General features: G+C 67.1%; 2 protein-coding genes across 5 annotated transcripts; one reads left to right on the forward strand and one right to left on the reverse strand.

The window, feature by feature from the left end:
• The first annotated feature begins 302 nt into the window (after positions 1-302).
• On the forward strand, positions 303-16,539 carry TFDP1 (transcription factor Dp-1). 4 transcript variants are annotated; one of them, XM_056129811.1, is made up of 12 exons: positions 303-357; positions 1,099-1,170; positions 5,751-5,817; positions 9,330-9,436; positions 10,276-10,397; positions 10,662-10,827; positions 13,583-13,726; positions 13,826-13,894; positions 14,275-14,426; positions 14,679-14,845; positions 15,046-15,121; positions 16,008-16,529. In XM_056129811.1, the coding sequence occupies exons 2-12, from the start codon at positions 1,159-1,161 to the stop codon at positions 16,156-16,158; spliced, it is 1,233 nt and encodes a 410-aa protein (XP_055985786.1). In that variant the 5' UTR covers positions 303-357; positions 1,099-1,158; the 3' UTR covers positions 16,159-16,529. The 4 variants fall into 4 exon arrangements, with proteins under 4 accessions (XP_055985786.1, XP_055985785.1, XP_055985787.1 ...); XM_056129810.1 differs by having other exon boundaries at positions 341-357; positions 1,096-1,170; XM_056129809.1 differs by lacking the exon at positions 303-357 and adding an exon at positions 848-938.
• Positions 16,540-17,380: 841 nt separating this feature from the next.
• ATP4B (ATPase H+/K+ transporting subunit beta) lies at positions 17,381-19,927 on the reverse strand. Its single transcript, XM_056129260.1, has 7 exons — positions 19,816-19,927; positions 19,104-19,232; positions 18,857-18,970; positions 18,585-18,784; positions 18,194-18,250; positions 17,648-17,749; positions 17,381-17,569 (listed from the first exon to the last, which is right to left on the reverse strand). The coding sequence occupies exons 1-7, from the start codon at positions 19,925-19,927 to the stop codon at positions 17,381-17,383; spliced, it is 903 nt and encodes a 300-aa protein (XP_055985235.1).
• Between the last annotated feature and the right edge of the window lie 1,114 nt (positions 19,928-21,041).

Raw genomic sequence — 21,041 nt, forward strand, 5'->3', positions numbered from 1 at the left:
CACGTGCACACGCGCCCACGTGCGCACACCCGGCTCCCGTGCAGAGGGGCGCCTCAACGGTCCAGGTGTCACCGGGCCTCTCCCGCGACAGCGCGCGCCCCGCCCGGCGCTCCCGCCCGCGCCCCGGCCCCGCAGCCCCCGGCCCGGGCCCGCGCGCACACGCGCCCGCCGCCCGCCGGCGCACGCGCAGCCCATCCCCCGCGGCCGAGCGCGGGCCGGCCGGCGGGACGAGGAGGAGGAGGAGGAGGAGGAGGAGGAGGAGGGCGGCGAAGGCGCGAAAAGGCGCGCAGGCGCGCTGCCCAGGCCCGCGCACGTCACCGCGCCGCGCACGTCACGCCGCCGACGCTGGCTCGCAGGGTGAGCCCCGCGTCCCGGCGCCGCTCCCAGCCCGGGACCCCGGGGGGCCGGAGCAGGCCCGCGCGCGCCCCGCGCCCCCCGCGCCCCGCGCCCGCGCGCCCCGCGACCCGCGCCCCGCGACCCCCGCGCGCGCGGCCCCGGGACCAGGTGCGGCCACCGGCGCGGCCCCGGGACCGGGCTCTGCGCGGGGCACGGCGGGCCGGGGGCGCGGGGGGCGCGGGTGGGCGCCTTGGCACGCGCGCCCCGCCGCGCCGCCGCGCCGCGCCGCCCCGGCCGCGGGCCCCGGCCGCATCGCCGTCGCGGGCTCGGCAGGTGACCCGCCGGGGGTCCGGGCCGGGGTCCCGCGGACCTACCCGGCCGGGCCGGGGTGGCGCGCGCGGGCGCGGGGGGCGCGGGGCGCGGGGCGCGGCGCGCGCGGACCCGGGCCGGCCCGGCGCGCGTGCGGGCGCGGGAGGCGCGCGCGGGAGCGGCCCGCGGCCTAGTGACAGGCGGGAGCCCGGGGCCCGAAGCCCACCTGTCAGAGTTACCGGTCGGCCGGGCGGGGGTCGCGGCGGCGAGCGGGAGTCCCTGCGCGGCGCCGGGTGCGCGGTGAGGCCGGCCGGCGCCCCCGACCCGGTGCATGCCCCGGCGGCGGGCGGGGGGCCGGGGCGGCGGGGCCCGAGCGCGCGCCGGGCGCGGGCGGGGGTCGCTTTCTCCCGCCTCCCCCGCCCGGCTCAAGCCCCTCTCCCTCCTCGCCAGCAGCCCCCGTTCTCTTCTCCGGAGGGTGAGCACTTCGAGCGTCCACTTCCCGGATCTGGTAACATGGCAAAAGATGTAAGTGCGGCGCGTGCGGGTTTGGGGGTCGGCTCGGCTGCTGGAGGCGAGCCTGGAGCGAGGGCCGCGTGTGTGCGCCCAGGACTGGTGGGGCAGGACCGGGGGCTGCCCCCGGGCCGAAGCTTTGCTGACCTGGGGCGGAAGGCTGGGGCTGCGCGGGGCCCTGGGGCCCACGTGGGGTCAGCTCATAGTCTGATGACGGACCGGAGGAGGGTGTCTGCGGCATCCGTCTGACCGCCGGAGGCGTGGGGGCAGTCCCTGAGGTGGAGATGGGCGCGGGTGGGGGGGGCAAGGGCCCGCGGGACTTGGGCAGGCGGTGGGCGCCGCCCAGTCTCGCAGCCCTGCCCCTGCCCTGCGGCGTGGCTGGGGACACCTGTCGGAACAGCGCGGCTCCCTCGGGTCCCCACCTTGCTGTGGGGCAAGTGTGGCCACCGTGACGGCCAGTGCCAGAGCGCGCGGGGGGCTGGGAGGACCCTGCTTCGTGGGCCCCCGCTTCCGTGTGCCTTCGTGTTTAGAACACAAATAAACATTTGTGTGCTTGAGAACCCTCCGGGTGGATGCTGGAACTCCTGCCGGAAGTCGCCCTCTGCAGAAGCCCCGGGCGCGGTCCCCCAGGTGCGGTCCTGCCCTGCTCTGTCTGTCCTGGGGGTGCATGACCCCCCGGGTTGCTGGGAAGGCCAGGCTGGGCTAGCGCAGGGGTGTCAGCCGGCCCTGGCTGATGCTCTCGGCCAGGGGCGTCCTTCCATGCCCGCCCGCAGCCCAGCATCCCCCACTCCAGACCTGGCACAGGAGAGGGTGTCCCCTGGTCGGGAGGCGCTCACACTCAGCGTGCCCTTGTCTGAAGACCCAGTGGTATGCACGCGTGTCCACGTGTGTGTGTGCGTGTGTGTATGCAAGTGGGGGCTGTGCATGGTGTGACCATGTATTCAGCTTGGGCAGGGTGTGTGCACATGGCTATGTGGGTGCGCACATGTGAGGTATGTGAGTACATGTGTGGGCACATGTGTTCACATGTGCGGGTGATGATGTGTGTGGGCATTTCTGTTCCTATTTGGATGTGAACATGTGGGTATGTGTGGTGTGCATGCGGGTGTATGCACATGTGGGTGTGTGGGCATGTGTGCACATATATGTGCATATGTGCACATGTGGGGGTGCATGTGTTTATGTGCACATGTGGGGTGCACATATATGTGCGTATGTGCACACCTGGGTGTGCATGTGTTTGCATGCATGTGTGGGTGTGCACGTGTGGAGTGCGTGGGTGTGCACGTGTGGGTATGTCTAGTGTGTGCACAGGGAGTGCACGGGCATCTGTGAGCCTGTCAGGGCTCTTCCCTCATCCTTCGAGCTGTTGCCCGTGGGTGTGGGATATGGAGGACCCTTTGCTGTGTCCCTTGAGAACTGGACCTGGATGGCCCCCACAAGCTCTGCCTGGCAGGAGCACAACTTTCTCCGGGACCCCAGTGCATCACACCTCTGCCCACGGGAGCACCGCGTCGCCTGTGCACTGTGTGGAGACTGGAAGGGACGGGAGGTGATGGCTGCTGGGCCTGTTCCGTGAGGGTGGGATGTGGAGGGCCCCACCCTGCCGTCCAGGCTTCTCACTCGTGTGCACACATGTGACCCTGACGTGCTCTGCATGTCACTGGCGCGAGGCACTGTGGGGTTGGGGGAGGAGGCCAGGGTGCTGGCCATGGGCCTGCGGACAGAAGCGGCCCCTGCAGCATCAGCAAGGCCGAGGACAGGGACAGCCAGTGCTGACCGCGTGGTGGCCGCCCTCATGGCTGTGTGCACTTGGGCACCAGCGTTTCCCACAGGGTCCTGCACGAGAGTGGAGCGGCCGCTTGGCGTTGTGGGCCTCGGGCTGTCCCTCGGGAGCTCGGCCCGCTGGTCTCCGCACAGCTGCTCACACGCGCTGCTGACCCAGTCTCCCGAGGACAGTTGGGGGCGGCCCCTCGGTGCGTCCCTGCGTCCCACAGGCCAGTTCCTTCAACACGTGTGTCCTGCGCATGGGAGGCGCGTGTGGGTGCCACAGCTGACCAGCAGTGGGAGGGGGGTCCAGCTAAAGCAGAGACCAGCCCGGGGGTCCAGAGCCAGCTGCCCTGTGAGTGCCAGGGCCCGAGGGGCTCGACCCACCACCCACTTTGCTGCCATAGCTGGGCCTTGCTTAGGGAATCTCTCCACGAACAACGTGAATCACTCACCAGTTTGACCGACACTGACGATAAAAATGCTGTTCGTCGAACAAAGCTTAACGCAGACACGTCCGAAGAAGAAAGGATGGGCCGGGCGTGGGGGTTGCGGCTTCATCCTGTTCTGCTGACCAAGGCCTGTTTCTCGGGCGCAGAGCTGGGCCGCCTCCTCCCAGCCTGGGCCTCATGCTTGCCTGCTGTCCGGAGGGAGCCGCCCCGAGCCGTGTGGCCGGTCCAGCGCAGTCTGGGCCCCTCGCACTGGTGGGGCTGCTGGGAGGGCGGGGCAGACCCCTGTGGGCACTCTGCCCAGGCTCGGAGAACATCGAGAAGGACAGGGCGGTGGGTGCCTCTCCTTGGAGACCCGGCCCCTCAGCTGTGGGCCATAGCTTCCGGGTTCCGGCCCGTGAGCCTGCAACATAACACACATGTGTGGGGTTTTGTGCGCATGGGCCGTGTACATGGTTGCACCTGGGTTCTGTGTATGCACTGTGCCGTGCAGCCGTGTCTGCTGCATGTGTGTGTGCACGTCTATTGTGTGCGCGCTGTGCTTGTCTGCCTCGTGCATATGTGTGCAATGTGCACGTCTGTTGCATGAGCCGTGTGCATGTTTGTTGCGTGTGCCGTGTATACATGTGCTGAATGCATGTGTGTGCCATGTGCACATCTGCATGTGTGTGTGCCATGTGTCATGTGTACGTCTGCTGTGTGCCGTGTGCACATCTGCTACATATGCATGTGCCCGTGTGCACCTCTGCGTGTGTGCGTGTGCCGTGAGCATGCATGTCTGCTTCATGCGTGCGCGTGGGAGACCAGGCCATGGGGGTGGCAGCAGAGCCTCTCTGGGATGCTGTGTGTGCTGTGTGCGTGGCTGTTGCGTGTGTGCCGTCCTCCCGCCAGCGTGCCCCAGACACCCTGTGGGAAGGAGCCTCGCAGGGACCTTTCTGGTACTGCGTGGCCGGGGTTCCAGCCTCGCTCCACAGCTGACCTGAAGGGCGTTTGTTATAGAGTCCTCCCCTCCCAGCTCCTACCTGGCCGTGCTGGGGCTCTGTGCTCAGGGTCCCGTTTGGCGAGGCTTTGGGGACCCTGTGTGGTGCTGGGGATCAAACCTGGGAACCACCTGCCAGCTCTGTCTGTTCCTGGTGGGGAAGTTGCAAGTCACTCTGAAAATGTGTTTCCCCGAATGTTCCTTCCTGTCATCCTTGATAAGGGGAGGATAGTGGCCCTTTGTCCAGGGAAAGTTGACATTCCTTTGCTTGTCCCTTTCAGTAATAGTTGCAAGTAGTAGCTGATTTGTACCCCAGGTAGCGCGTGTCCCCTCGCTGGTGGCTAGCACGCGTGTTTCCGGCCAGCCCTGCCCACTCGTGCTGGTCTGTGTTGCACGGAGCAGTAGCTCTGCCAGCCTCTGCTGGGGTGTGGGTCCCCCGGAGCCCTTCAGAGCCCTTGGGTTTGAGCAAGCCTCCTGCCCCTGCCTTGGCTGCTCGTCAGTGGTGGGGTGGGGACCTTGGCCCCGGGCCCTGCTGGGCTCAGGCATGGCCACCTCTTTCTGTCCCCTTGTCAATGGAGCTGGGTGAAGACTGTCGCTAGGACTAGAGCCCTTTGGAGAGCCTGTTTTTAACTGGTCCCCTTGAGTGAGATCGTGAGGCAAGACCCAGCTCTCGTTATCCGAGCGTGAGCCTTTGTGTTGGCAGGTGGGGGTTCTGTGTCCTCTGGCTGGGAAGCCCCAGAAGGACTTATTTTCTGACTGGTGGAGAGCTGTTGAAAGCACGAGCCTGCATGGCAGGGAGTGTGCGTGGCTGGGAGCCCGCATGGCTCAGAGTGTGTGCTGGGGAGTCGGCACACGCCCACGGGGTAGGTGGGGGTGCCAGGGTGCTGTGGTTCGCTCTCCTTCCTCCAGACCTGGACAGTGCTGTGTGTCTAAGCTGTGTGTCCACACGAGTGATGAGTGCCTCCCTGCCCCTGGTCTCTGAGCAGGGAGTGTCCTGCGTCCAGGCTCCGCCCTGTCAGGCCTCCAGCAGGGCTGGGCAGGCGTCCGGTGCCATGTGTTGGGTGCAGGACCCTGCGAAGGCTCCTCCCTAGGCTGTGCCATGCACCCCTGCCTTTGTGCATACGTGGACCCCACCTGGTGCTGTGTGTGCACGGGAGACTTCTCTGCATGTCTGAGGGGGGAAGGCCGTGGGGTCAGATTCACAGCCCCCCACGCAGACTCTCGGCTGTGGGGTCGGACCCCCCCACACCATGGGCTCCTGGTCATGCCAGCTCTGCCGTTGTGTGCCGGGACCTCCCTCCTTCTGCTTCTGTGGAGCTCCCGGCCTCTCCCACAGCTGTGACCCTCTCCTGTGACCAGCTGTGGGCTGTGGCCCAGGGCTCACTCTGTGCTGTTCACAGGCCGGCCTGCTGGAAGCCAACGGAGAACTGAAAGTCTTCATCGACCAGAGCCTCAGTCCCGGCAAAGGTAAGGCCCCGGCCGGGTGGGTGGGGCACGTGGGCCCCGGGCCTGTGTGGGTTCCCTGAGCAGATGTGGGCAGGGCTCAGAGCGCCTGGCTGGGAGTGCTCCGTGGGCTGTATGTGCTGGGCCTGCCGCCCTGGGCTCGGGTTCTGGCCCCTGGGCTGCCGGGGCGGTGGTGACCCCCATAGGACCGAGGCCCTTGGGGCAAGGAGAGCAGGGGGGTGCAGCCCCCTCAGCCCTCTCCCTACCCTGAGGGGGTGTCTGCGACCCCCCCAGGATCCCCAGGTCACTGGTCGTGTCCCATCCCTGTCCCCTGCCATGCACTGTGCATACATAGATCTGGTACACGAGTACACACACATACATGCAGCACACCATGCACATCACACAGTGCACACGTGTGTCACACACAGTGCTGTAAATGTATGTGGATACAGTGCAGCACACACATACATGCAGTACACGTACGTGTAATGCGCACACGTGCATGAACTGCAGCACACATACATGCAGTGCACACATGTGGATACACAGTCAGCATACGTGCGGTGTACACACGTGCGTACACAGTGCAACTCAGTGCAGTGTGCACCATGTGTACACCCTACACACCGTGCAACACACATGCATGCAGTGCCCACAGCATAGCACACGTGCGGTGCATACATGCATATGCAGCGCAGCACACACAGCATGCACATGTGCACGCATGCATGTACCACACACAACACAGTACTGTGCGTACAGGCACACGCATGCAGCAGCACCTGCAACGCCACGTGCGCACTGCACACACAGTACACCGCACACGTGCATACACAGTGCAGTGCACACGCATGTGCACGTGCAAGCTGATGTGTGCCCTGTGTGGCCTCCTGGGCTTCCGGGGAAGCCCCCGCCAGCTCTGTCCCAGCCTGAGGTTCTCTGACGGGGAACGCGGGAGCAGCTCCCCCAAGGGGCCCGTCCGTGGCTGCCCCTTCCCTCCTGGCCCACGCTGCTCTGTGTGGCTGTCCCGGCCGGCACGCCCAGCCCCGAGGCCTGTTCTGTCCAGGAGGCGGCCAAGGGCCAGGCTCACTGCACACCCGTGGACCGGGGCTGTGGAATCCCTGTTTGCCTGGCCTTGTGCCGGCCCCGTGACTGCTCCACGGAAGCTGAGGGAGCCGGTGCGGCTGATTGCTGCCAGCGGGCGATGGGCCCTGTGGCCCCCCACGGCCTGCGTGACCTCCGACCCTGGCCCCGTGGTCTGCCCATACTGCCAGGCTGGTCTCTTGTGGAACACTGGGTGGGGCGCCCAGAGTGGGCGAGCGCACGTGTCCCTCACGCCCTTCCGGGCTCGTGGCGACTCGCGCCAGCTGTCCCTGGTGCAGCCACCCCGGGTGGACAGTGGCGGTGGACACTTGCTGGCGAGCGAAGGCTGCATGCTCAGGACATGGCGGTGTCCCATCCATTTCCTGGCCACGGGACAGCCCGGCGTTTGTGGCCCGAGGGAGGGGCCTCGGGTGGGGTCACACAGCAGCACACGCGTGGGGAGGCTGAGCTGCCCTCGGCCGGGGCCGAGAGACCACCTGCCACTGCTGCTCGTGGTTGCGGGTCGACCGTTCGCCAGAAGCGTCAGCTCACGCCAGGTCAGAATTCCTGGCTAAAGGGGATGGAGGGGACTGACCCACCGGTCTCCTGCCCCTTGGTCCTCCACGCGCCGGTGGAAGCTCGCGGTGACAGGCTGGCTAGGGCTTTGCGGACCCTCTGCTGGTAGCGGCTGTAGCAGTTTGGGCCACATCTTTTTTTGGGGGGGGTCACACCTGGCAATGCTCAGGGGTTGCTCCTGGCTCTGCTCGCAGGAATCCCTCCTGGCGGTGCTCCGGGATGGAACCCGGGTTGGCCGCGTGCGATGATACCCTCCCCGCTGTACTGTCGCCCCAGCCCCTGGGTCATATCTCTGCCTCGTCTTCTTGCCAGGAAGGGACGCATCCATTTCGAACTATTTTGCTTGTAAATTCTTTGCTTCGTAGTTTTCTAAGACGCCTCCATGGCCCCTTTCCCAGGGAAGCGACCTGTGTGTCCTGAGTGGGTCTCGGGCCCTGGGAGTGAGCGTCTGTCTGTCTGTCAGCGCTCCACGGTCTCCGCTGGGCCCCAGTGAGGGGCCCCTTAGGGTTGACAAGGGGGACGGTAGCGAGAGACGGTGTGTACCTGTGCCTCTGTAGATGTGTCCCTGTCTGGGTACCTGTGTCCGTGTGTGCACGTGTGTTCATGTGTGTCTCTGTAGGTGTGTCCCTGCCTGGGTACCCGTGCTTGCATGTATGTGCCTGTGTATGTCCCTGTCTGGGTACCGGCCTGTGCGTGTGCCCACGCATATGCCCTTGCCCGTGTACCTCTTTATGTGTCTGAGTGTGTGCCTACGTCGGTTTGTGTACACACATACTTACGTGTATATGAGTCATGTGCAGGTGTCTCATGCATGTATGTGCTCTTGTGTGTGTGAGCCCATGCGGCGGTGTCTGCGCACGTGTGCTGTGTGTGTGAGGGCCCATTGTGTGTCTGCTTGTGTGTGGCCGCTCTGTGTGCTGTCTGCCAGCACTGGGGGGGGCGGGGGAGTCCTGCAGAACCACAGTTGGGGACCCAGCCGTGGCACTGCAGGACCACGCAAGGCCCTGGTGAGGCCCCCTGTGGGTTCCCGTGTGCCTGTGGGGCCTCCTGTACCCTGCATGAAGCAGCACTGAGACGCTGGGCTCTCGTCACGGTGCAGGGTGCAGGGCCACCAGCAGCCGCAGGGGATTGGGGTGTACAAGGCTGTGCGGGGTCGAGACGTGGGGAGCCCCTGTGAGCACTGTGGGAGGGCAGGGAGCCCTGTGAGCACTGTGAGAGGACAGGGCCCCTGTGAGCACTGGGAGGACGGTGAGCAGGGGAGGGTGCCGCCGCTGGGTTTCTGCGCAGGCTCAGCCGACAATCCTCGGGTGCTGTCCACTCAGTGGGAGCCTGAGGGGGACCCCGGGGAGGGCTGGGGGGGCCGTCTGCCCCCGGGCCACGGGCCCTCTGCTCCCCAGTGTCAGGTGGGGCTGCCGGGTCACCGGGGTCTGCCCACGGCTGCCGCTCGGCCCCCGTGCCCGGCCTGGGCCTCTGGGGGAGCGGGAGTTGTCTGCAGCCCCCGTGCGGGCAGTGCTCCCGACCGCCGTCCTGAAGCGCGGGGGTCCGGGTCCTGCCGGCAGCAGCGTTCCAGGAGCCGCGTGCGGGAGGTGGGTCCCCCAGCCCCACGCAGAGGCAGCGGCACCGAGTCCTGCCTCCGGTGTCTGGAAGGGGCGTCCAGGCGGAGGCCGCCTGCGGAGGTGGCCAGTGACTGGCGCTTCCTGCCGCTCTGCCCGGTTGGTCCGTGTGGGCTTGTGCTGCCCTGGGGGTCCCGGGCTCTCGCCTGCCTCCCCCTGCCCTGTGCCCTGCTCTGGCGGGTGCTGGGCCCAGGGGAGCCCGAGGGCGTGCGGTGTGGCGCAGAGCGAGGCCCCGCCCGGCCTGACCGCTGGCCCTCGCAGGTGTGGTGTCGCTGGTCGCGGTGCACCCCTCGTCCGTGAGCACCCTCGGGAAGCAGCTGCTGCCGAAGACCTTTGGGCACCCCAATGTCAGCATCGCACAGCAAGTGGTAAGGCTGCCCGGGCCGGGGAGGCCAGTGGAGCGGGGGGGCGGGGGGGGGGGGCTCGCCCGCCCTGGGGCCGGGAGAGGCTTGCGGAGGACAGTGGAGCTGCCTCAGGCCGAGTGCCCGGCTCCTGGGATGCAGGGTCCGTCCCCAGCTCAGGGCCTGCGGGGACCCGGTGCGTCCTGCAGTCTGCCAGGACGCGCCCCACGCCCCCTCGTGCTCCCGGGACCAGCCCCCCTTCTGTGGGCCAGGCCGCACGTGGGGGGTCGGCTCAGGGCGACTCGCCCCTCCCGGCGCCAGCCCAGCCCCCTCCTGGGGCCCCTCTCCACCCATGAGGCGGCCCTCACGCTGCCTGTCCCTGCCCCGGCCCTGCGGGATGCCTCCCTGTCCTGTGCTCCCTGCAGCCTGCGTGTGCAGGGGGGAGGCTCAGGGCAGGGTGCCCGTGGCCGCGATCCGGGCTCAGGCTGATCTGCAAAACGCCTGCTGAGCCGTCCAGCAGCCCTGAGCCGCTAAGCAGGGCACCAGCCTCTCAGCCCGGCTCGAAATAGCCCACCAGGACAGCGCGGTCACAGGGCCAGGTCAGCGGCCTCTGGGCTGCGGGGCCTGCGCTGCCAGCAGGCGCTGGCCAAGGCTGTGTGTGGTCCCTGCCTCGGTGCCGGTGTCTCCAGCAGGACCAAGTCCCTGCTTGCCCAGGGCCACTCGGATGCCCCGGGGCCTGTTGTCCTGGGAGCCTGGTGGGGACCTAGCTGGGCCCCCAGGGGACGTAGGCTGGGTCTGGACGGTGACTGGGCGGCCGGGGCTGGAGCCCGGTGTGGGCATCCCTGAGCCCGCCCTGCCCCCTGCAGGTGATCGGGACCCCGCAGAGACCCGCCCCGGCCAGCACACTCGTGGTGGGCAGCCCGCACACCCCCAATAGCCACTTTGTCTCCCAGAACCAGCCGTCGGAGCCCTCCCCGTGGTCGGCTGGGTGAGCTCGGGGGTCGGGGCACAGGGTCCCTGCGTGCCTCCTGTCCACTCTGGGGGGCCCGGGGGTCACTCGCCTGCCCCGTGTCCGGGGCAGAGGCGTCGGGGGGTCACGGGTGTCACGGGCTGTGGCCACGCTCACCCTGGGCTCCCTGGCTGCGCACGCGTCTGGTCTCCGGGGCAGTGGGAGGGCGGACACCCCACCTGTGGCGCTGACCCCGCTCGCACGAGCCGGGTGGGCAGGCGCTGAGGGTCCCGCGGCCGGCAGGAAGCGGAACCGGAAGGGCGAGAAGAACGGGAAGGGGCTGCGGCACTTCTCCATGAAGGTCTGCGAGAAGGTGCAGCGCAAGGGCACCACGTCCTACAACGAGGTGGCCGACGAGCTGGTGGCCGAGTTCAGCGCCGCCGACAGCCACATCCTGCCCAGCGAGTCGGTGAGTGCCCAGCAGGCACTGTGGGCCGATCCCCGTGTGAGTGACCCGCAGCGGTCACTGTCCCCGTGTGAGTGACCAGCAGCTGCCACTGTGGGCCTGTCCCCATGTGAGTGACCTGCAGCTGTCACTGTCCCCGTGTGAGTGACCAGAAGCGGTCACTATGGGATTGTCGCTCATGTGAGTCACCAGCAGAGGTCACTGTCCCTGTTTGAGTGACCAGCTGTCACTGTCCCCGTGTGAGTGACCAGCAGCGGCCACTATCCCGTGTGCGTGACCAGCAGCTGTCACTATGGGATTGTCACTCATGTGAGTGACCAGCAGCGGTCACTGTCCCCGTGTGAGTGACCAGCAACTGCCACTGTCCCCATGTGAGTGACCAGAAGCGGTCACTATGGGATTGTCGCTCATGTGAGTCACCAGCAGCAGTCCCTGTCCCCGTGTGAGTGACCAGCAGCTGTCACTATGGGATTGTCACTTATGTGAGTGACCAGCAGCGGTCACTATCCCCGTGTGAGTGACCAGCAGCTGTCACTATGGGATTGTCGCTCATGTGAGTGACCAGCAGAGGTCACTGTCCCTGTTTGAGTGACCAGTTGTCACTGTCCCCGTGTGAGTGACCAGCTGTCACTGTCCCCGTGTGAGTGACCAGCAGCGGTCATTGTCCCCGTGTGAGTGACCAATTGTCACTGTTCCTGTGTGAGTGACCAGAGGCAGTGACCGTGGGCCTGTCCCCATGTGAGTGACCAGCAATGGTCACTGTCCCTGTGTGAGTGACCAGCAGCGGTCACTGTCCCCGTGTGAGTGACCAGTTGTCACTGTGGGCCTGTCCCATGTGAGTGACGAACAGCAGTCACTATGGGATTGTTGCTCATGTGAGTGACCAGCAGCAGTCACTGTCCCCGTGTGAGTGACCAGCAGCGGTCCCTGTCCCCGTGTGTGAGTGACCAGCAGCGGTCACTGTCCCTGTGTGAGTGACCAGCAGCGGTCATTGTCCCCGTGTGAGTGACCAATTGTCACTGTCCCCGTGTGAGTGATCAGCAGCTGTCACTATGGGCCTGTCCCCTTGTGAGTGACCAGCAGCTGTCACTATGGGCCTGTCCCCTTGTGAGTGACCAGCAGCGGTCACTGTCCCCGTGTGAGTGACTCAGCTGTCACTGTGGGCCTGTCCCCGTGTGAGTGACCAGCAGCGGTCATTATGGGATTGTCGCTCATGTGAGTGTCCAGCAGCAGTCCCTGTCCCCGTGTGAGTGACCAGCAGCTGTCACTATGGGATTGTCGCTCATGTGAGTGACCAGCAGAGGTCACTGTCCCTGTTTGAGTGACCAGTTGTCATTGTCCCCATGTGAGTGGTCAGCTGTCACTATCCCCATGTGAGTGACCAGCAGCGGTCATTGTCCCCGTGTGAGTGACCAATTGTCACTGTCCCCGTGTGAGTGACCAGCAGCAGTCACTGTGGGCCTGTCCCCATGTGAGTGACCAGCAACGGTCACTGTCCCCTGTGAGTGACAGCAGTGGCCACTATCCCGTGTGAGTGACCAGCAGCTGTAACTATAGGCCTGTCCCCTTGTGAGTGACCAGCAGCGGTCACTGTCCCCGTGTGAGTGACTCAGCTGTCACTGTGGGCCTGTCCCCGTGTGAGTGGCCAGCAGTGGTCACTATGGGATCGTCACTCATGTGAGTGACCAGCAGCAGTCCCTGTCCCCGTGTGAGTGACCAGCAGCTGTCACTATGGGATTGTCGCTCATGTGAGTGACCAGCAGAGGTCACTGTCCCTGTTTGACCAGTTGTCACTGTCCCCATGTGAGTGGCCAGCTGTCATTGTCCCCGTGTGAGTGACCAATTGTCACTGTCCCCGTGTGAGTGACCAGCAGCAGTCACTGTGGGCCTGTCCCCATGTGAGTGACCAGCAACGGTCACTGTCCCCGTGTGAGTGACCAGCAGTAGCCACTATCCCGTGTGAGTGACCAGCAGCTGTCACTATGGGCCTGTCCCCTTGTGAGTGACCAGCAGCGGTCACTGTCCCCGTGTGAGTGACTCAGCTGTCACTGTGGGCCTGTCCCCGTGTGAGTGACCAGCAGTGGTCACTATGGGATCGTCGCTCATGTGAGTGACCAGCAGCGGTCACTGTCCCCGTGTGAGTGACTCAGCTGTCACTGTGGGCCTGTCCCCGTGTGAGTGACCAGCAGCAGTCCCTGTCCCCGTGTGAGTGACCAGCAGCTGTCACTATGGGATTGTCGCTCATGTGAGTGACCAGCAGAGGTCATTGTCCCTGTTTGAGTGACCAGTTGTCATTGTCCTCATGTGAGTGGTCAGCTGTCACTATCCCCATGTGAGTGACCAGCAGCGGTCATTGTCCCCGTGTGAGTGACCAATTGTCACTGTCCCCGTGTGAGTGACCAGCAGCAGTCACTGTGGGCCTGTCCCCATGTGAGTGACCAGCAACGGTCACTGTCCCCTGTGAGTGACAGCAGTGGCCACTATCCCGTGTGAGTGACCAGCAGCTGTCACTATGGGCCTGTCCCCTTGTGAGTGACCAGCAGCTGTCACTATGGGCCTGTCCCCTTGTGAGTGACCAGCAGCGGTCACTGTCCCCGTGTGAGTGACTCAGCTGTCACTGTGGGCCTGTCCCCGTGTGAGTGACCAGCAGCGGTCACTGTCCCCGTGTGAGTGACCCACAGCGGCCACCGTGAGCCTGCCTCTCGGCTCACCCCTGCCCTCCCCCCTCCCCCGCGCTGGACCCTGCGGCCGCCCCCAGGCCTACGACCAGAAGAACATCCGGCGGCGGGTGTACGACGCGCTGAACGTGCTCATGGCCATGAACATCATCTCCAAGGAGAAGAAGGAGATCCGCTGGATCGGGCTGCCCACCAACTCGGCCCAGGAGTGCCAGAACCTGGAGGTACCGCCCGCCCGCCGCCCCGCCCGCGTGCCCGGTCCGTGGGGCGGTGGGGACGGCCGCGGGCTGTGGGCGTGCGCGACGCTCGGCGTTTGTCTGAAGGTAGAGAGGCAGCGGCGGCTGGAACGGATCAAGCAGAAGCAGTCCCAGCTCCAGGAGCTCATCCTGCAGGTGCGGCGGGGCGGGGCGGGCAGGGGAGGGCGGGCGGGGCACCGGGCAGCTGGGGGCGAGCTGCAGGGCTCGGGAACGCCCTGGACGTGCCCCGGTGTGGACCCCGCCCCCCGAGGGGCCCCGTCCCTCCACTCCCCGCCCAGCCCTTCTCTCCCGCCTCTTCCCTGCCTCCCACTCCTCTGCTCGTCCCTTCCCTCTCCTTGCCTCCCCCTTTCTCTGCGTTTGCCGTCTGTCCCCAGCCTCCTCTCCCCTCCTGCCCCTCCACCCCCAGCCACACCCCTCCCTGGCCCACCCCTCGGCCGCTGAGGGCGGGGAAGGGCTGAGGAGGCGGGGAAGGGCTGAGGAGGCGCGGGCAGGGCTGACCGTGCTGATGTCTGCAGCAAATCGCCTTCAAGAACCTGGTGCAGAGGAACCGGCAGGCGGAGCAGCGGGCCAGCCGGCCGCCGCCCCCGAACTCCCTCATCCACCTGCCCTTCATCATCGTCAACACCAGCAAGAAGACCGTCATCGACTGCAGCATCTCCAACGACAAGTGCGGGCGGGGACGCGGGCGCACGGGGGGACGGAGACGCGGTCACAGCGCAGGGACAGACTCGGGGGTCCGCACGCAGACTCAGCCAGTGCAGGGGACAGACTCAGGGGGCAGCTCGGGGACAGACTTGGCCGTGCAGTGGTCAGGGTCATGCAGGCGTGCTGGTGGAGCTGGTGGTCCGGCCGTTTCCTGTGGGTGCGTGGGGGCAGCTCGGCGCCGTTGCCCACGTCCCTGGGGCGTCCCTGCTTGCAGGTTCGAGTACCTGTTCAACTTCGACAACACGTTTGAGATCCACGACGACATCGAGGTGTTGAAGCGGATGGGCATGGCCTGTGGGCTGGAGTCGGGCAGCTGCTCGGCCGAGGACCTCAGAGTGGCCCGGAGCCTGGTGCCCAAGGCACTGGAGCCCTACGTAACAGGTCAGCCCCGGCCACGGCCACGCCCTCCCACGCCCTCCACACGCACACACCCATGTCCTCCACGGCCACGCCCACACATGACCATGCCCTGGTCACGCCCACACCCTCACTTGGTCATTACCCGGCTGTGGTCACGCCCAGGCCAGCGTGCCCACGACTGGCGGGGGTCTCTGAGGCTCTCCCAACGTCTCTCCCTCCAGAAATGGCCCAGGGGTCGCTGGGCAGCAACTTCCTCACGTCCATCTCCACGGCCAATGGCACGCGGGTCTCCACCAGGTGACAGGGGCCCCGGGTGGGCGGGGGCTTCCACACGCTTCTCAGCACGGAGGGGCCTTCCCCCAGCAGCAGAGGCCGCAGGCCGGGACCCCCGCCCCACCCCTGGGTTCCACGCGTGACCTTCACCCCAGCCCTCTCCTTCCTCTGCTTTGCTGCCTGTTGGAGTCACTGTTGGCGGCTGCTTCCATGTGCTGTGGGGAGCAGGGGAGGCGTGTGGGAGGCGTGTACAAGGCATGGGAGGCGTGTGGGAGACTGCGGGGCGTGGGCGTGGGGCCGCTGCAGCGCGAGTGCACAGCTGTGGTCAGGCCCGGCTGTTCTGCCCGCGGGGCTCCTGGACACTCGCTCAGGGTGTGAAGGGGCTTGAGGAGTGGGCTGACCCTTTCTGCTCCCACCCAGGGACTCACAGTTCAAAAGCACGTCCTAACCCCGGGTGGGTCGACGCCTTACACGCACACGGCACAAACACGCACACAGCCCGGCACACCCCCGGACACTGCGTGCCCTTGTGCATGTCACATGCATGAAACATGCAGTCTGTTGCTTGTGCACACGCACACACATCACGTGCACAGTCTCAGGCACGCACGTACCGTCTCTCACTCCTGCACACGCAGAAAAGCCATATGCACGACGCACACACGCAGGCTGTGACTCATGCACACGTGCACACCACACAGTGCACACGCATAGGCCTCGTGCACACGCACGTATGTCACGCCCAGCACACTTGGCCCTCCCGTCACTCATGCACACACGGCACGCACAGCAGGCGTGCGGCCTGTCCCTGCACACGCGTGCGCCCATGCTGTCCCTTGCTCCGGCCTGGCGCGGGGTTGCCCGAGCGGCCGCTGCCAAGCCGCCTGCTGACCCCTCGCCCGCCCTGCAGCGACCTGGCCAACGGAGGGGACGGGACCCTGGCCACCAGCTCGAGCGGCTCCCAGTACAGCGGGTCTCGCGTGGAGACGCCCGTGTCCTGCGTCGGGGAGGACGACGAGGACGAGGACGAGTTCAACGAGAACGACGAGGACGAGGATTGATGGCGGCCGCAGCCCCGCTTCAGCCTCCGGCCCGAGAGACGCTCACGGGTGGCCGTGCGGGCGGGGTGAGCCGGCCGCGGGACTCGCGCCCGCCGGGGCCCGTCCCCGTTTCCTAGTGTCCAGAGACGCCCAGCGCCCGGCTCTGCTCCGTGGACTCTGCTGGACCTGCTGAAGGGGGGCTGCCCGCCCCGAGCGCGCCGCCTGGACCCCTCGCCGGGCTGCTGCCGACGGCTCTGGCGAGCGCGGGACCCAGGGGCCCTGGAGCGCCTGAGTCAGCCTCGCACCCAGGCTCCGCTCGGGCTGTTTACAAACTCCGCCTGTCGCTGCCCGAGCAGAAACACACGTGGGTTCGAACGCCTCTTCCTGTATTCTATTATAAAGTTGAAATTAAATATAGAGAATGTTTTAACAGTTTTTTAACTCAAGATTTGTTGATAATTTTTCATAGTTCTTTTTTACAAGAGCGGCGTGGGACCCGGGCGGCCTAGGCCGGCGCACTCGGCCTGCCGCGGCCTTTTTACCAAAACCAATAAAGTTTCTGTCCTATTTTATGACCGCGAGGTCTGTGACTGTTTCTCCGCGTTGCTCTTCACGCACGTGCGGGGCCTTCGCTCGCGGGGGCGGCGGCCGGGGGTGTGGTGACCCCCCCCCCCCGCCGAGGCTGTCTCTGTGGCCTGTCCACACGGGGCCCGTCTGGAGGTGACTGAGCAGAGGCCGGGAGTGGGGGCGGACACACACGCAGGCCCCGGCTGGGGCGCCTCTGGGGTGTGTGTGTCCAGGGTCTCCCCCGGGGCCCCTTTGGCGTCCCATCAGGCGGGAGCAACTGGCTGTCCCCTCGCACTGTGGACTGACCCGCAGCTGCCTGTGTGCAGGTGGCCAGGGCCCCAGGGCCAGCACCCCCACCTGACTGTGCCCTGTCACTGCCCCTCCCCAAGCCCCTCCTCTACGTCCCCTTCACCTCTTCCTACTGCGTCCCCATCCTCGCCCGGGTTTGAGCTCCCGGACTGAGGTGCGGTGGCTGAGGTGGCCACTCTGAGGGGCCCCGGGGGCAGAACTGGATGTGCCTATCACGCGTGTCGTGGGTCTCCCTGGGGGGGTGCCCATGGGCAGGGCTCCTCGGTGGCTGTTGCCCCTCCCCCCGAGGACAAAGAAAGAGACGTTCAGGCCAGGTCATGGGTTTTATCTGTGCGTCGGCAGGCGTGTGGGGGGCTCGGTGTCCCGGCTAGATTGCGGGCGTGGCGGGGGCGACCCCCTCCTGAATCCGCAGCTTGAACTCCACCTTGCCCTCGTAGGGGTCGTGGGGGTTGTCGAACGTCACATGCTCCGCCAGGACCTTGCACACGATGTCGACCTCCCGGTTCCTGGGCACGTTGAGCAGCTTGGCCGCCACCAGGGGGTTGCTGTAGTTGGGCTGGAGAGGGGCCCCGTGAGCAGGGGCGGGGCAGGGCCGGCCGCCGGGAGGGCGGGAGGGGACGGCCTACCGGCCTACCTGGGCCTTGCTGCCGTAGTAGGGGAAGTAGCTGAGGCTGAAGGTGCCGCCGATTGGGAAGTAGATCACCTGCAGGGGCTGCAGGGCCTCGTGGGGCTGCTCCTGGGGGGGCGGGCGCGCGTGTGTGCGGTTGTGTGTGTGCTGGGGCGCGGGGAGGCAGGCGTGGGAGGGCGCTGCACGCTCGTCTCGGGCGGCAGGGGGCTGTGGGCGTGCGGCCTGGGCACTGGGCACTGGGCACTCCCCCCGGGGGGCCGCGGGTGAGGCCAGGGCTCACGGCGGCCCCCCTGGGGGGAGTCACTCTGTCCAAAGAGGACGCACGGGCCACGGACACGGCAAGGCTGAGGGGGGCCTGTGCCCGCGTGGCTCCGTGGCTGCCGCGCCGTGGGCCTGGGGGCGGGGGGGCAGCCCTCGCCGATGCAGCCGGGACCTGCCGAGCCTGTGGCGCTCCTTCCTGTCACCCTGTCCCAGGGCCCGGCGGGCATGGGGGCCGGGGGCTGGAGCAGCGCCGCAGAGGACATGGGGGTCCGAGCGGAGCCCCGGACTCACCACAAAGTCACACTTCACTCTGGGCGCCGTATTATTGCCAGGGAGGAAGTTCACGATCTGTAGAGGGTCGGAGGGCGTCTGAGTGTCGTGGGGGGACGATCCCCAGACGTGGAGAAGCCCGGTTCCGCCGTGCCCAGGGGCAGATGCCCTCCCCACTGCTGCGCTGCCCATGTGTGTGCCCTCCTGTCCCCGGGGCTGTCCCCGTGTCCCTGTGTGTCCTCTGCACTGTCCCCCGTGCCCCTCGTGTCCTGTGTCCCCTGCCAGGCCCGGGACCTGCTGTGTGCCTGCTGCCTCCTGGCTCCAGGAAGGAGTCGGCCCTGCACCGACCCTTCCTCGGGGTCCGTTGCTGGCCGGGGCCTGGGCGGCGCCTGGCTCAGCCCGAGGTGCTCACCCGGTTCATCTTGATGAGGAAGCAGGGCTGTCCCTCTGCGAAGCCAAAGGTGGGGTCGGTGAGGCCCGAGCAGACCCCGAGCATGTCGCTGGTGAACCGGCACGAGAACTTGGTGTGGCCCGGCCCCTGGAAGCTGTTCTGGAAGTAGTAGTGGTCGAACGTGCAGTCCTGGTTGTCCTTCTGCGCCTCGGGCGAGTAGCCTGCGGGGCACAGACTCAGGGGCCTGGGCGGGCTGGGGGCTCCCCACAGCCGGCTGCAGCCGCGTCACCTACGCTTCAGGAAGTCCTGCAGCATGTGGGTCAGGCCAGCCCAGGACGTGGGGTCCGAGACGTTGTAGGAGATGTCCAGGCCGCGCTCCCCGTACACGTCTGGCCTTAAGGTCACCCCTGCAGAGAACGTCCACATGTAGCGGCCCTGTCCTCCCAAGCCCTTTCCTCGGCCGCCTGCAGGGCCTGGGGCTGGACAGGGCCAGCCGGTCACTCGCTGGCCCCGAGACGGGGTGGGGGGTGCTGGCCGTACCTGGGGACTTTAGCTGGTCTTGGTAGTCCGGCGTGTAGGGGTCGAGCGTCCACATCAGCGTGTACATGCTCAGGAGGAACAGGCCGGTCATCACCACGTAGAAGCCCACGTAGTACAGGCTGATCCACACTGCGGCAGAGGCGTCAGCGGCCAGCAGGCAGGGCCATCCCCCACCCCCAGCCCCCAACCCCGGCCAGCCACGGGCAGCCCCATGTGGACGGGGCTGATACATGCTGTCCAGCCCACTGTGCGCATATAAGGCCTCCCTGGGGCCGAGGGTGCTCCTGGGGCGGGGGTCCCTGGGGCGGAGGGTCCCTGGGGCGGGGGTCCCTGGGGTGGGGGTCCCTGGGGTGGGGCTCCCTGGGGTGGGGGTCCCTGGAGCTGAGGCTCCCTTGGGTGGGGGTCCCTGGGGTGGGGGTTCCTGGGGTGGGGCTCCCTTGGGTGGGGGTCTCTGGGGCGGGGGTTCCTGGGGCGGGGATCCCTGGGGTGGGGGTCCCTGGGGTGGGGGTCCCTGGAGCTGGGGCTCCCTTGGGTGGGGGTCCCTGGGGCTGGGGTCCTTGGGGCGGGGGGGGTCTCTGGGAGTCCCCAGTGTGGGGGGGCTCCCTTGGGTGGGGCTCCCTGGGGTGGGGGTCCTTGGGGCAGGGGTCCCTGGGGCTGGGGGCTCCTCCCTGGACTCCCTGGGGGGTGGGCCGGGGCCCAGCGTTCGCCCTACCCCAGCGGACCGGGGTGCGGCCCAGCATCTGGCCAGTGTCGGGGTTCCAGCAATAGCGCCGGAACTCGGCCATGCGCTGGCCGCACGTCTTCTTCTCCTGCAGGGCCGCCATGGTGCCGTCTGCCCTGGCCCTGGCCTGGCTCGGGGCTTTATAGTGTCCTCCACAGCGGTCAGCACTGGCCCGGCCCCAGTGGTGCCTCTTATCAGCCTCTGGGCAAACAAGGGCGGCTCCGCACCTTCTGGAAGCTTCTCTGCTATTGCGTGCCCCTGGGGAGCCTGTGCCCTTGGCCTGCCGAGCAGGTGCAGCCCGCCCCCCACCCCCGCTCCTCTGTCCTGGCCCCCACCCCCCACGCCCTGCGGGTGCTTCTCGAGCTCTGAGGGTCCCAGCGCGGCCTGCCAGGGGCCAGGACCCGAACACCCTGCCTCTCTGCCTAGACCACGGGCACCGGGGCCCCGCAGGCCTGGGACCCTCTCAGCCCCCACTGTGGGTGACCGGGAGCACCACCAGCCGCCCCAGGCCCTGGGCTCCGGCCAGCCCATTCTTACTTTGGGTCCCTGCAGCCTCGATTGTCCTCTCTGGGGGCGACTGTGTGGTCTCCAGGGCAGCCCTGGCCGGTGTAGAGGGCAGGTGTGGGCCAGGAGGGGAGGGGGCGTGGGGAGGAGAGTGTGGGGAGGGAGAGGTGTGGAGGGGGCTGTGGGGAGGGCGGGTGCGGGCACCAGGTCTGCTGGGTGTTCCTCACGGGTGTGTCTGGCATGCGCCTGTGGCGTGCCACGGAGGGCTGTGCCGAGGGCCGTGTGGGCTGTGGGCCCTGGGGGTGTGCAAGGAGCCGTGTGGGCCCTGGCTGGCCTTCGGAGGCTCTTCACGTGCTGCTCCCCCAGGGAACGGCGGGCCCTTGGCCCGTGTGCGCCTCTGACCCAGCTGCACCAGCACCTCATGGGGTCTCCGACTCAGGCAAGGACAGCCTTGGCCCCTCCCCTGTGGCCCAGGAGCCATGCAGGAGGGGATGCCCAGTCCCTCGTGGCCCACGGCTGCTTCTGCGCGGCCCCTCCACGGGCCTCAGGCTGCCAGCCCGCCCACAGCCGGCCGGGGTCCCCGGGGCCTCACTGACACCCACCTTCTCCCTCCTCAACCTTGGCGCCCTTCCTCTCTGGGCCGCAGAAACCCTTGCTCACGGCCTTGCCCTCTGCCCGGCAGAGACCCACTTGGGGCTGGGCAGACGGACGTG

The sequence above is a fragment of the Sorex fumeus genome, unplaced genomic scaffold (genome assembly GCF_029834395.1).
Source record: "Sorex fumeus unplaced genomic scaffold, SorFum_2.1 ptg000072l, whole genome shotgun sequence".
In the NCBI taxonomy this organism is placed as follows: domain Eukaryota; kingdom Metazoa; phylum Chordata; class Mammalia; order Eulipotyphla; family Soricidae; genus Sorex; species Sorex fumeus.

Coding starts and splice junctions, on each gene's coding strand:
- TFDP1 (XM_056129811.1), top strand. Junction 5,818..9,329: donor GAGCCTCAGTCCCGGCAAAG/GTAAGGCCCCGG, acceptor TGGCCCTCGCAG/GTGTGGTGTCGCTGGTCGCG. Junction 15,122..16,007: donor GGCACGCGGGTCTCCACCAG/GTGACAGGGGCC, acceptor CCCGCCCTGCAG/CGACCTGGCCAACGGAGGGG.
- ATP4B (XM_056129260.1), bottom strand. CDS start 19,927: ATGGCGGCCCTGCAGGAGAAGAAGACGTGCGGCCAGCGCATGGCCGAG. Junction 19,233..19,815: donor CCGCACCCCGGTCCGCTGGG/GTAGGGCGAACG, acceptor CCTCTGCCGCAG/TGTGGATCAGCCTGTACTAC. Junction 18,785..18,856: donor GCTGCAGGACTTCCTGAAGC/GTAGGTGACGCG, acceptor TGTGCCCCGCAG/GCTACTCGCCCGAGGCGCAG.